Source organism: Equus asinus, chromosome 2, assembly GCF_041296235.1.
Source record: "Equus asinus isolate D_3611 breed Donkey chromosome 2, EquAss-T2T_v2, whole genome shotgun sequence".
Lineage (NCBI taxonomy): Eukaryota > Metazoa > Chordata > Mammalia > Perissodactyla > Equidae > Equus > Equus asinus.
In genome coordinates this window covers 92,113,165-92,128,092 of record NC_091791.1, presented here as the reverse complement: position 1 = coordinate 92,128,092, position 14,928 = coordinate 92,113,165, and the positions used below count along the sequence as shown (strand labels likewise).

At 38.0% G+C, this 14,928-nt stretch overlaps 1 protein-coding gene across 29 annotated transcripts in view; it reads left to right on the top strand.

Annotated features, from left to right (window-relative positions):
- CCSER2 (coiled-coil serine rich protein 2) overlaps positions 1–14,928 on the top strand; it is a 172,576-nt gene that overhangs the window by 36,486 nt on the left and 121,162 nt on the right. For all 29 annotated transcript variants that reach the window (XR_011496766.1, XR_011496762.1, XR_011496773.1 and 26 more), the window contains exons 2-3: positions 2,983–4,440; positions 5,842–6,038. Coding sequence is in view for 21 of the 29 variants with exons in the window: in XM_014832895.3 (XP_014688381.1) it covers positions 3,024–4,440; positions 5,842–6,038 (1,614 nt within the window). In the remaining 8 variants the exon portion in view is untranslated. The remainder of the gene's footprint in view (positions 1–2,982; positions 4,441–5,841; positions 6,039–14,928) is intronic.

Below are 14,928 nucleotides of genomic sequence, written 5' to 3'. Positions count from 1 at the left end.
CAAATGGATACCAGGCTGGCTTCTTCACCAGCGGTGGAGGGAGCTGAACTGAACTGGACAGAATTTATTTGCATGTCTGCAGACAAGAATTGTTTGACTTACCATTAGTTTTCTGCATGCTAACCTCTATCTTTACAGAGTTTAAAATAGCCGAATGATAATTCCTCTAGGATTAAATTATCCCTGGAGGCTCCAGCATTTCATTGGAAGGATGTCCAGACATCTCTTTAGCTTACTCTAAACTCTTAAAGTTTTCTTTACGGAGAGATTTTTTTTTTCTGCCTGCATTGTTGGAGAGTTATTTCTTTATCCTTGATATTTATTAACTTAACCTTGGTGTGTATTTGGATCTATAGTTTAGGTTGTTTTCCCTTCCCTTCTGTAGATTTTTTTTCCCTTCTTTATTTTGGGGATATTTTCTATTATGCCTGCCTGCTTTTTCTCTTCTATTTGTTTGGTTTTTCTACTTCAGGGATATTAATGGTCTTTCTGTTCAATCTCTGTCCTGCATCTTCTGTCTAATTGCTTTGATCTCTTTGTTTTCTTTTTTCTCCTCAGTACTCAAGTTATCTCAAGATCTTTTCTCCTTCCCATTAGTTTGGTTTTCAGTCTTTGGTTCTTTTTCTTGTTTTTTTTCAAGTTCATTGTTGTTCTTCATTGGTTTCCTTAGTTCTATAACTTTTCAATTTTACCTCTTTTGTCATTTTATCTTTGAGCTTTTATTTTATTAAATGTGCGTCCTTTTAGGTTGTTCTCTGTTACAGAGACCTCACTGGGGATTTCCTTGTTTTCCTTGTGTTGTGTTTTCTTTCAGGCTGGGTCTTTCCTTTGTTTTGTGTGCGATAGACAGTGCAGTTGTGCACCACGTAATGATGTTTTGTTGATGACGGACCGCATGTATGATGGTGGGCCCGTGAGATTGGTACCATACAGCCTAGGTGTGTAGTCGGTTATACCATCTAGCTTTGTGTAGGTGTACTCTCTTATGTTTGCACAATGACACAACGGCCTAATGACACATTTCTCAGAGTATCCCCATTGCTAGAGACACGTGACTGTATTTGTTTCTCACCTTCCTTTCACTCCTGTGTTTATGTAGTTGCAGGGTCATTTCTTTTTATCTTGCTAGGTAAAGACTTGGATAGTTGGTCAAGACTTTGTATTTGCCCTGAGAGGACGTGGGTGAGTTCTCCTTGACGCCTTTCCCGCCTTAGCTGTGACCTTGTCTCCTCCTTTATTGCACCCTGTCAGTCCGCGTTTTGAGTGGAGTGTGTTATTCTCTGCTTCTCTCTAGTTGAAGGGCATGAGGCGCTGTTGGGGGCAGGTCTCCTCTAGGGTCCCAGGCTCCCCTCTCTCCGTAGATTTTAAGTGTCCTTCATGGTCCGTCCTGCTGCTGGTGTCGTACGGCCTTTGGGGCTTCAGACCCTTCCCTGAACTCAGAGTGGTGCTGTGGAAGTTGACAGGTTCTGGTGGCTACACTGCCTCAGCTGAGATTTTGAAGCTTCTGTGCTGCAGCTGTTTTCCTGGACTTTTCCAGGGTGTGCCAAATCAGATCTCTCTCCAAACTCGAGAATGTTCGTTCAGATTTTCAAGTTTTATTAACTCATCTGTTTTTCTCATTACTGCTTCCAGGCAGTGTAATCAGGCTAGGAGCCAGACCGCACCGTACAGAATCTTCCTCTGGCTACTGCATTTTAAAGTCCAGAGTTTCTAGTTTGAACAGTTTCTTGTTTGAGTGTAGCTGGTGGTCTTTTGGCTAAAAATCCATCCATAGACACACACATATGTATGTGTATACTGTCCCTTTCATTAGTTACTGGGGAGGGGGCGTTCTGTAACTCTGCTTCACCCCATCTTTACTTGAAAATCTGCATGATTTCCTAAATATTTACTTTTGACATAAGTAATAACATGTATATACTCTAGAAACTTTAATTCTTAAGGTCAGAGATGACCTGGAATCCATTTTTTTTTAATTAAAAAAAGAAAACCAACACATTAAAGACAGTGTCATAAGATACATAATTTTAAAAAACATTAATGACTCTAAGGCATGTTTTTTCTTTTATCTGCATTTTCTTCTTGTGTGTGCTTTTACGGAATTTTTAAATAATCACAGTGAGTGTATAGTGAGATACTATATTATATTTCTGTTAATGGTAGGACAGACATTTTAATATTTCTGTATCATCTTTGTAATCTCACCACATGACCTATCATAATTTATTGAACAGTTCCTCAAATAGAGGACACTAGTTTCCAGTTTTATGCTCTTGTGTGTGTATTGAACCTTTTTGTGCTGTTGTTTTGTATTACCTTTACAGTAAATTTGAGAGGTTGAAATTAATGGACTAATCAACTTTATTAAATTCTCATGCTTCTCACCCTGGCGTTAACTGCAGTGGCTGTTTATATTACTGGATGGAAATTCTTTTGAGATAGTTGCTTAAAATGACAGCTGACACCTCAGCCCTTAATGCCGAAGATTTGTTTTGGTGCAATTGTATTCTTAACCTACATCCTTCCTGTGACTTTAATAAGGAAAGTTTTAAGCATGTATTCCTGTTTTTATAAAATCATGTGTGCTTTAAAAAACAAATTCGAGTGTTCTTATTTTTAAAAGAGACAGTATTACCCAAAGTGAAAAAATAATTTGGATTAGAAATTGGAAGCTGTGCTGCAGGAGAGTTATTTTTTTTACAGTCAAATTTGATAATCTAACTTTATAATTTCTACATTTTGCTATCATTATCTATAGCCTAAGTTTATAAAAGTGTTACAAAAATGTTCTTCATTTTCTTTTAACATGAAAGCTATTGATTCAATTAGTGCATTTGATATTTATTAACAGTTCTAAAGAGTCATGAGTAGCTTTTGGGCTTTGCTGCATTTAATTGTATAAGAATATACATTCATATTATGTAGTAATCCATGTAATTATTCTTATTTAGGAGTGTTTAATTTACTTTTTTGTCTCCTCAGATTCTTTCAAAGATTTTAAGAGCAAATGCACCTTATAGCTCATGGAAGAAAAAACACAAATCAAGACGTTTTTGGGTTCCAAGTTGCCAAAGTACGGAACAAAATCTGTAAGAAGTACACTGCAGCCAATGCCAAATGGGGCACCTGTTAATTTATTGGGAACTTCCAGGAATGGCAATGTCAAAAGTTACATCAAAAATAATGGCTCTGCTTGTCCATCATCCCATTCATTTAATTGGAGAATGGCCAGTAAATACCAACTCAGTGCACAGAGTGCTGAAGAGCCTGACAATTCTCAGAGTTCACACGATAAAGTAATTGATCCTGAAAAACACGCACCTACCCAAGGAATGTTTGATAAAAATGGGATAAAGGGAGGTCTGAAAAGTGTTTCTTTACTCACATCGAAGTTAGCAAAGCCATCCACCATGTTTGTGTCATCTACAGAGGAGTTAAACCAAAAGACTTTGTCTGGAGCATCTAATTTGGGTAAATTCACCAAAGGCAAATTATTAGGAAGGACTTCCTATTCTTCAGTCAGTGCACCAAAATCGCAGTTGAATGGGTTTTATGGGAACCGATCAGCTGGTGGCATACAAAGGCCGAGAGCAAACTCCTGTGCCACCAGGAGCAGTTCTGGGGAGAGTTTAGCACAGTCCCCAGACAATGCTAAGTCTCTTACGTGTGAGAAAATGGTAAGGTCACAGAGCTTTTCACATTCCATCCAGAATCCATTCCTCCCACCGTCATCTCTCACCAGATCACATTCCTTCAACAGAGCTGCAGATCTCCCAAAGCCTTATCAGAACCAACAGCTACCCATCAGGGTGCCTCTGAGGGCGAGCATGCTAACTAGAAATTCCCGGCAGTCGGAAGTACTCAATGCGAATGAGCGTTTAGGCTATGGGTTTAACAGGCCTTATGCAGCTGCGGGAAAGAAGGTGGCTTTACCAAACGGCCCAGGGGTAACTTCCACTTTGGGTTATCGGGTGGTTCATCCCTCTCTACTGAAATCTAGCCGACCTCCGTTTTCTGGGACTATCACCGTTGATGGTAATAAAAATTCATCTGCTGACACATGTGTAGAGGAAGATGCTGCACTTTTGGCCAAGGACAGAGCTGCTGCTAAGGACCAAGCGCTGATTGAAAATGATAGTTATAGAACAGAAAATGACCAGACCATGAAGCGTGATGCTAAAACTAGATTCCTGAGTGATGATGTGGATGACATTTCCTTGTCTTCTCTGTCATCTTCTGATAAGAATGATTTAAGTGAAGACTTTAGTGATGATTTTATAGATATAGAAGACTCCAATAGAACTAGAATAACTCCGGAGGAAATTTCTCTCAAAGAAGAAAAGCATGAAAATGTACCATCAAAGGATGTATTTGATTCCCCCAAGGAAAATGAAAAATCCTTCAGTAAAACTGATGAGTGGATAGATTTAAGTGTCTCTGGTAAATATTAATATCCTTAAGTTTGTTTGCTTTCTCTTAGATAATATAACTGAACTTACATGTAGGATTATTTTCTCATTAATTCCAAGATACTATCAATTTCATGGAGAGATGGATCTAGAAAAATTGGAGTGGGGCTGTCTTTTCTCCCTTTTTTTCTTTTGTTCCTGTCCTGTTTTTCACTCTTATCTAAAACATCATCAATAAAAACACCCTCCCCTAAGGTATCTTACCTTTGTTCTTTGATTGTCATACACAGGCCTATTTCTGCTTGCGTCAAAATTATTTTTTCCCCGCCTCCCCCAACCATTGGCATGCCGTTTTAAACCATCTCTTCCCTTAGGGTAGTAGATCATTGCTATTTGTTAAAAGTGAAGGTGTACCAAAGGATAAAGGAGCTAATATAGGTTATGTCCAATGTAATGATGATTATTATTTTTTTTGGTGAGGAAGATTGGCCCTGAGCTAATATCTGTTGCCAATCTTCCTCTTTTTTGCTGGGGAAGATTGTCATTGAGCTAACATCTGTGCTAGTCTTCCTCTATTTTGTATGTGGGATGCCACCACAGCATGGCTTGACAAGCAGTGTATAGGTCTGTGCCTGGGATCTGAACCTGCAAACCCTGTGCCACCGAAGTGGAGCGTGTGAACTTAATTCCTATGCCACCTGAATTTTTTTATTCTAGGAAATTTTCATTTTTTTTACAGGAGGATTAGATTTCTTATTTAGCAAACTTTATATTTGTACCTTCAGAGGAGCTTTCTTATTTTTTTTTCCAGTTGAGGAAATTGAAATAGCACCTGTTAAACATTTCCTCTTCTACTTGGTTATCCTGGCACTAAATGCTGGAGAAAATGTATCTGTCTGCCCAGATAGCCTGAAAAAAAAAGACTGAAGGCGTTGGGTACAGGCATGTGGTCTGGTCAAGAGACTAGGCTGTGCCTAGGGGTGTGCATAAACCCTCACTCTCGGAGGGTCTTCTAGTGAGGAACGACTGCTGGGGCAAGTCTTTCCTTATAAAGGAGACAACTTCAAGGTTAAATGACATACATGGAATAAGGAGTTTCCCGGCCATTTCTTAAAAGTCACTGTCTTTAGGAAATATTAAAAGAATATGAGGGATTATTTACATGTCTAGAAATGTTGCACAGTGAAAGGTGGCTGAGTGAATTTTCTTTGTGTTCATTGGGAAACATTTCAGTAGGTTATTTTTAAGATTTTGCCTCTTGATTTTTTTTTTTTATTGTTTAGGATTTAGAAAATACTATAGTTATGAATGCTTTTTTTGCCGACTCTTGCTATAATATATATTAGAGCTTATATTTTTAGAACATGAGAAATAATTGTATTTTTGTGGATTAATAACTTTTTTTCCTCTCTTTTAAAAAAATCAATTGAAGACAGGAGTGAATGTACAAAACATCCTTCTGGGGATAACTTGATTTCACCAGATGCAGATTACAGAGCTGGTTCTTCGTTTGAACTCTCTCCCTCGGATAGCTCTGATGGGACGTACATGTGGGACGAAGAGGGCTTGGAGCCCATTGGAAACGTCCATCCGGTTGGCAGCTATGAGTCCTCTGAAATGAACAGCATAGTATGTATGAATTTATATACCCTTTTGGAACAGTTTGTTTACCTTACTATAGAGACTTGTGACAGTGACTGGATTTTTTTTTTAAGTTTTGGAATTAACTCTCCTGGTTTGAGAAATGAGAATTTCTCTCTGTTAAGGGTCTGTAAACATCTGATCTTAATACATAATAAAGTATATATTTGTGTCATATGACACGAGTTAAATATGCTCTCATGTACACGTATTCATAATACGTACATATATACCTGTAGACATACTGTGGTGTTCAGCTTAAGCTCAAAATGGTTCTCAAAGTGGAGGAGGAGGGCAATGTCTGGAAGCATTTTTGATTGTCAAATTCAGGGGTGCTCCTGGCCACTAGTGAGTAGACACCTGGAATGCTGCTTAACATCCGACAATGCACAGGATGGCACTCACAACAAAGAAGTGTCCAGGCCAGGATGTTGGTACCGCTGTAGAAAAACCCTGGGCTGTGCTGTGCTGAGATGACATTCATGTTCCTGCTCGCAGTGGCTCAATGCAATAAAAGTTTGCTTTTTACTCCTACAAAGTCTTTTGCAGGTCTGGGCAGTTCTCTAGGCAGCTGTCTTCAGTGTTCTAAGCTGCTCTGATCTTAGAGCTTCCGGGTCTCCCTTTGAGGCCTGTTTTGTCGCCGTGGTAGAGGAAGGGCGTGCTGCGGGGTCTCACACATGCACTTACTGGAGTTGACCTGCAGGTGGCACATTGCAGTTTCATTCACAGCCTCTTGGCCTGGACTAATCTTATGTCCTAAGGGGGCAGGAAGAGTGATGTTCCTGCGAGGGAGCCGGCTGTGGATGGGCACCAGAAGACCTACCTCGTATTTGTACGTGCCTGTTGTAAGAAACACTGCAGGTCATGTGGACAGTATGCTGTATGAGTAAAGTGTAGTTGGTGTGTTTAAAGTGACTCATTGTAATGACTTAGTATATAAAATATGATTTTCCACTAGTTGTATGGGAAAATTGGTAGTCTTTGTGGATATATTAATTCTAGGTGAATTTCAGGCAATGTAGTTTTTTACACTCATATAAACCTATGACTTGGAAAAAATAAATATCACTACCAGAGGCTTGTTAAGTTGCATGGACAAAGACAGGACACACATTTAATTTAGAGAGAGTGTGTCTGTCTCATTAGAGAAAGGAAGTTCGGGAAAGAGTACTGTTCAGGGCCTTATGTGCTCTCTTACTGGGACTTTTAAGCAAATCTAATTGAAGTGTAAATGAACACTGTGTCCGGCAGATGGCAGCAGTAAGCCACTTAGAACCTGACATTTCTCGGAGGTTCACCATCTTCAGTTCACTGTTCCTGTGACTTAATGACAAAATAGTCTCTAAGAGAGTTGACTATGCACCTGGATTAGGCTTGTGTGTATAGGATGGGAGGCAACAAAAGTATTCATTCTGTGCTTTGGAACAAGGTGATGTCTCTGTGTGATTGTCACCTGAGCTAAGAGGGAGACAGTCTGAGAAAGGATGGAGAATTGATGGCAAAAGATGAAAAGAGTAGATGTGATAGTGAATTTACCATTTTTGCTTTGAAATTCTATCATTTTTTGCTTTTTATATTTTAAGTTTGTTTTATTAGGTGTGTACCTGTTTAGAATTGTTTTCTTGGTGAATTGGATTTTTAGTTATTATTTAATGGTCCTATCCCCGGTTACATTTTTTGTCTTAAGCCCCTTTTTTCAGATATTAGTATATTTATCAGTTTTTTTTTTTTTATAGATTGGCACCTGAGCTAACGTCTGTTGCCAATCTTCTTTTTTTTTTTTCATAGTCTTCTCCCCAAATCCCTCCAGTACATAGTGGTATCTTCTAGTTGCAGGTCCTTCTAGTTGTGGCATGTGGGGTGCCGCCTCAGCATGGCCTGACAAGTGGTGCCATGTCCACGCCCAGGATCCGAACCAGCAGAACCCTGGGCTGTGAAGCGGAGTGCATGAACTTAACCACTCGGCCACAGGTCCAGCCCCCTATCAGTTTTATTAACATATTTTCCATCCTTTTACTGTCAGCCTTTTTGATAGCAAATAGGTTTTTATTTTTTTAAATACGATCTGTCTTTTTCTTTTAACTGGTGACTATAGTCCTCTATGTTGGCATTTATTAATATACTTGGACTTTACTCTGCCATCTTACTATTTTTATTTAAATTGCCTTGCTTTTTCTGTTTCTTCTTTCTCCTTTTTTTTTTCTCTAAAGTAGTTTAAATTAGTTTCTAACTTAGCCCAGAAAGAACTTTAGGGTATTCTCATTTCTCATGGTTCCTCCATTGCCTCTCAACAGGGGCATTTCCTGACCCCACGTCCTCTGTCTCACCCACTGTGGCCTTTACAACAGTGCTCATTCCAGTCGGGGTCAAGATAAGGAGGTTTCCCTAGCATGTCAGTCAGCAGTGTCACTGCTGTCACAGTTCACTTCAGCCCCATGTAGTTCAGCTGACGTTTTCATAGCAGGACTTTCTCTTTGAGGAAAGCAGGGTGCTGATATACATTGTGGTGTGAGCCCCTTATCATGTTGGGGACCCTAACAGTTTGTTCATGGACCACTTTGCATAGCACTTGTCTAGAATTTAGGCTGTTTCTTTTGTTTAAATACTAACACTGTTTTGTTGAGGTATAATTTAAATACAATAAAATGCACAAATCTTTTGCATACAGCACGGGGAATTTTGAAAATATGTACACTTGGTTCACAATCATCCAGGTTATGATATGGAGTGTTTCCACCACCCCCAAATTTTTCCTGTGCTTTTCAATCATTCTCTCACCCCCAACCCAGAGGCCTGACCACTGTTCTGATTTCTGTTGGTGTAGATTAGTTTTGCCTATTCTTGAACACCATATAAGTAAAATTATAAATGTGCTGTATAAATGTCTGGCTTCTTTGAATCACTGTTGTGTATTTGTTAGTTGTAGTTTCTTCATTCTTCTTGTTATGTGATATATCTTTGTGTGAATATATTGCAGCTTACTTTATCCTGCTGTTGATGGCATTTACGTTGTTTCCAGTGTTTGGCTCTGCTACTGCTGTGAAAATTTTGCTACATGTTTTTTGGTGAACATTTATGCATTTCTCTTGGTAAAACACGTAGGAGAGGAATCCTTGGATTATAGGGTGTGCTTATATATATAGCTTTAGATGCCTTCAGTTTTCCAAAGTGGTTGTACCAGTTTACACTCCCACTGGCCATAAGCGAGCATTCCAGACAAGCCACTTTCTAGTCAACTCTTGGTGTTGTCTGTATTTTGCATTTTTGCTTTTCTGGTGGGAGTGTCATAGTTTGCATTGAAAGTTTTGTCTTGTGCTTTGTGATAACCACTTGTTAGACACCTTCACATATGTTTATTTGCCATTGGGATATCCTCTTTTGTAAAGTGCCTATTATTGGGCTGTATGTATTTTTTCTTATTGGTTTGTAAAAATCCTTCATGTATTTTGGATATAAGTTTTTTATGTATATACATACACACATACACATATTCACATGTGTATATATTTTATATATGTGGGTATGCTTTTTAAATTTCTTAATAGTATCTTTTGACAAATAGAAGTTAATTTTAATGTAGTCCAATTTACTGCTTTTTTCTTGATTGTTAGCATTTTTTTGAACTGTTTGAAATTTTTGTCTACCCTAAGGTCATGAAGGTATCTTCCAGTGTTTTCTTTTAAAAGCTTAGTTTTTTAACTTTTCACATTTAGATCTACAAGCTACCTGGAAATTATTTTTGTGCATGGTGTGAAGTAGAGGTCAAGATTAGTTTGTTTCCTTTTTGGAAAAGTCCTCTTCACCCCACTCTACTGCAGGGTTATCTTTGTCCTAAATCAGTGACTATCTCTGTATTTCTTGACTCTTTTTCAGTTCATTTGTCCCTTTGTTTATCCTTGTGTGAGTGTTACGCTGTTTTAATTACCGTAGCTTTAACATAAGTACTGACATCTGGTAGTGTAATTCTCCCAGCTTTGTTCTCTTCCAAGATTGCCCTAGCTTGCCATTTGTAATCTGTTTAAATATTAGAATGAACTTGTCAGTTTCTGCAAAGAACCTGCAGGGGTTTTGAATGGGATTGCATTGACTTTATAGATTAATTTGGGGAGAACTGATGTACTTACTATAGAATCTTCTAGTTTATGAATATGGTATGTTTCTTCATTTATTTGAGTCTTTAGAAATGTTTCTTGCTTATGTTTTGTACTTTTCTATAACACTTTATACATTTTTGCTTTCTTTTTAGGTATTTGATTTTGTTGCTATAAATGGTACCACTTTTAAGATTTTATTTTCTGTTTTTTTATATATACAAATATATTTGATTTTTGTTTGTTTTTTTCATAAGGAAGGTTCACTCTGAGGTAACATCTGTTGCCAATCTTTCTCTTTGTTCTTGTTTTGAGGAAGATTACCCCTGAGCTAACATCTGTGCCAGTCTTTCTCTATTTTGTATGTGGGTCACTGCCACAGCGTGGCTCACGAGTGGTATAGGTCTGTGCCTGAGATTCGAATCTGTGAACCTGGACTGCTGAAATATAGCGCGCTGGACTTAACCACTGTGCCATGGGTCCAGCCCCTGATTTTTGTGTTTTGACTTGTTTTTCCTGTGATCTTGGTAAATTCACTTACTAGTTCTAATAATCTACCTGTGACTATTTTTGGAATTTCTGCATATACTATACAATGATACCATTTTCAAAGCCTCCATCCCCCACCCTCCCCTTTATTGACTGGTTAGGACCCCCAACGTGCTGTTGAAGTGAAAAGGTGATAGAATTTCAGGGAAGTGTTAATAGTTCATCGTTAAAATTTCTGTATTTGTTGGGGGTCGGGGTTGTAGATATCTTTCATCAGATTAAGGAAGTTCCCTTTTATTTCATTTGCTGAATTTTTGTTGTGAGTGAGTGTTAATTTTTACCAAATGCTTTCTCTACATCTATTGAAATGATCAAGTTATTATTTTTTTCTCTTAGTGTGGTAGATTGCATTTCTTGATTTTCAAGTATTAAACTACCTTTCCATTCCTGCAGTAAATTCACTCGGTTGTGATGTATTATCCTTTTAAATGTTAGACTTGATTTCCTAATAGTTTATTTAGGTTTTCTGCATTTATAGTCAAGACTACTCGGTAATTTTTCACTCTCTTTTTTTTTTTGGTGTTCTTGTCATGTTTTGGTATTAAGGTTATGCTGGCTTTATAAATGAGTTGAGAAAGTTTCCCCTTTTTTTTTTTTCCCTTTGAAAAAGTTTATATACAACTGATGTTACTTCTTTCTTAAATGTTTAAAGAATTCACCAGTGAAACCTTTTGGACCTAGAGTTTTGTTTGTGAGAAAGATTTTAATAACAGATTTAATTTTAAAAATACGTATTGGTGCATTTAGATTTATGTGTTTATTTCTTCTTCTGTTGGTTTTTGAGAATGTATTTTTCATCTATGAAAATCATCTGTGTTTTCATTTGTTGGTAAAAGGGATTATTATTATTATTTTTTTTGAGATTAGCCCTGAGCAAATATCTGCTACCAGTCCTCCTCTTTTTTGCTGAGGAAGACTGGCCTTGAGCTAACATCCATGCCCATCTTCCTCTGCTTTATATGTGGGACACCTGCCACAGCATGGGTTGATATGTGTTGCATAGGTCTGCACCCAGGTGAACCCCAGGCCCATCAAAGTGGAACGTGCGAACTTTATCTTGGGGTTGACCCAGTGGTGCAGTGGTTATCTTATTTTTTTAATGTCTCTATCGTCTTATGGTGCTGTTCACTTTTTCATTCTTGATATTGGTAAGTGGTGTTTCCTCTCTTTTTCTTTATTTCAAAGAACCATATTTGGGCTTTCATGATTTTTCTCTATCGTTTACCTTTTTTCTGTTTTATTGATTTTGGATCATATCTTTATTTCCTTACTTTCTACTTTCTTTTAGTTTAATTTGCTTTTTCTTTTCCAGAATTCTTGACATGGAAACTAGAGCATCAATTTTCAGCCTTTTCTTCCTCTAACGTATGCATGGATTCTCATAAAGAGAAGGCTTTATTGTGTAGTAAATAATGCATCCAGTAGCACCCCAGTAGTAAATACAACAGTGAGTTTCTTCTGATGGGTCTTCCTTTAAAACGATGAATTCTAAGCCATGTTGTACAAGCCACCTTCATTTTTTTTTTTTTTACCTTTAATACATTTATATATCTGTGAACAATACATAGTATTGTTTTGTGTATGTATTTTACGACTTACTATAAGTGTTACGACTTATGTAAGTGATACATAATGTCCTGCAAATTCTTTTGTTTTTTTACTCAGTTTTATGTTTTTCTGATACATGCATATTTGTATTATAGGTCTAGTTCATTCAGTTTTCTGCTGAGTAATATCATTTATAGTTTTTTCTCTCTGTTCCCCCACTAATGGATGTTTGAGTTATTTCTCACTAATAATAGTAATATTGAGACAGTGCAGTAATGAACATTCTTACTCATGTGTCTTTGGTCATACATGTCATACATGTCAGGGTTTCTCTGGGATATAAAACTAGGAATAGCGTTGCTGGATCAGAGGATGTGTGGATCTTCTTTCTAGATGCTGCCAAATATCTCCCCATGATGGCTCTACCAATTTATCCTTCCCAGCAGTGAATTAAGACTTCTCTTGCTCTTCATCATCACCCCACTTCCAATTATCTAACTTTAAAACTTTAGCCAGTCTGGTGAGTGTGAAATGGTGTGTTATTTTATTTTGCATTTATATCATTCTTAATTCTATCAATTTTTTTTCCTGTATTTCCCACTGTTTGGTTTCCTTTTATGTGAATTACTTATTTACTTTGCTGATTTTTCTATTGGGTTGTTTGTCTTTTTCTTATTGATAAGGAAAAGTTTCTTATGTGTCTGAGTTTATTTCCTGTTAAATATGTTGCAAATAATCTCTCAGTGATTGGTTTATAATTTTGTTTTTTTGTGCCTTTTACCATGCTTAATTCTAAGTTTTGTTGTAGTTAGTAATGTTTTTCTTCATGGTTTTTACTGTGTGTGTGTGCGTTTAAGACATCCTTTTCTGGGGCCAACCCGGTAGTGTAGTAGTAGAGTTCCCACGTTCCGCTTTGGCAGCCTGGGGTTCTCCGGTTCAGATCCTGGGTGCAGACATGGCACCCACATATAGACATAGGCGTCCCACATATAAAGTGGAGGAAGATGGGCATAGATGTTAGCTCAGGGCCAGTCTTCCTCAACAAAAACAGGAGGACTGGCAGCAGATGTTAGCTCAGGGCTAATCTTTCTCAAAAAAAAAAAAAAATCCCTTTCTGTCCTAGCACCATACAGGTATTTTGTATATTGAGAGGTAATACAGCACAGCAATTAAGAGCCAGGGCTCTGGAAGAAGCTAAGTTAAAAATCCCATCTCTGTCGTGTACAGCTATGTGTCCTTGGTCCTCTATGAGTGTTCCTTCTCTTGTGAAATGGAGATAATATCAGTACCTGCCTCCAGGGCTGATATCAGGAAGTACGAGCCTGAATGGTGTACCAGCCACGTGATCCAGGCTGGTGAGTATTTTATCATCGCTGACTTGCTCAGGAGATTGCTGTGAACATTAAATATGGTCTTACATAAAAATGCTTACTGCCAGGGGTATAGCAAGAGCTTGGTAAATCTTAGCTATTTATTGTTATTTCATCATCTTCTACTTTCAACTTTTTTTACGTTTAAGACTTTAATCCATCTGGAGTGTATGAGGCATGGTAATTAACCCTCATTAATATTCCTTCATAATATACTCAGAGTACTGTGCAGAAAAGAGTTAACATAGTGGGCCCGAGATTGCCTGTCCTTAGGAAGGTTGACCCTTGCTGGCAAACGGTTCCCCTACAGTGATGTCAGCCTTCCCCTCAGTGATGAGAGTGGCTCACTGTCCCAAACTGTACAAACTGTGTGGTTTATGCTGCACACCTGCTTTTCTTCTGGGTTTCTGGAGTTTTGGTATGTGCTAGGCAGAGGGTGCCTACATGACCAGCTGCTAATGAAAACCACCAAATTTCTTAAGAATATCTGTAATAGACAGCACTTTCCATGTGTTGTCACAGCTTGTTGCTGGAGGAATCGAACACGTCCTGTGTGACTCCCCCCGAGGGAGGACTCTTGGAAGCTTGCACCTGGTTTCCTTCACCTTTGCCCCCTGAGCCTTTTCCTTTGCTTATTTTGCTCTGTGTCCTTTTCTGGGACAGGTCATAGCTGTGAATATGACTGTGTGCTGAGTCCCGTGAGTCCTCCTCGTATCATCTAAGCTGGGGGTGGTCTGGAGGCCTTCACACAGGTACTGGTGTAAAGTTATCTCTGTTCACTGCGTGACAGTATCTTTTTTTAGTCATCTTTTATATTTTTATAGTAATCCTTTGAAGTAGCTATGGACCAGTTACTAACTCCTGTTAGGGATTTGGATGAATTTCAGAGGAGTTGAGTAAATAGATATTAATAGATTGGGAATTAGTTTACTAATTAGTGTACTCTCAGTCTGGTATTCTTGATTTTCAGCCTTGTGTCTACTCAGGATAACTGAGCATTTTTTAACTCAATAAACTTTTAATTGATATTTAACTTTTTTGAAGATTGGAAGATGAAGTACAGTAATATTTTTCCTGTTAAATATCGTCAGAATCGTATTGTATGTGCGCAATTTTAGGCAAAGACGTTTTCCATCTTGTAAGCACAGTGAGCCATCCTCTGAGTCCTCTTGCTGCAGTACCCTGACCAGTACGAGAGCGTCACTGAAGAGGAGTTGAACTACAATGTCATGATGACTCATTTCCTAACACTAAAATATTTAGGAATTGATAATTTTAAATCATCATGTGGAGGGCTTTTATTTTTGGAAGGGTTTTTAT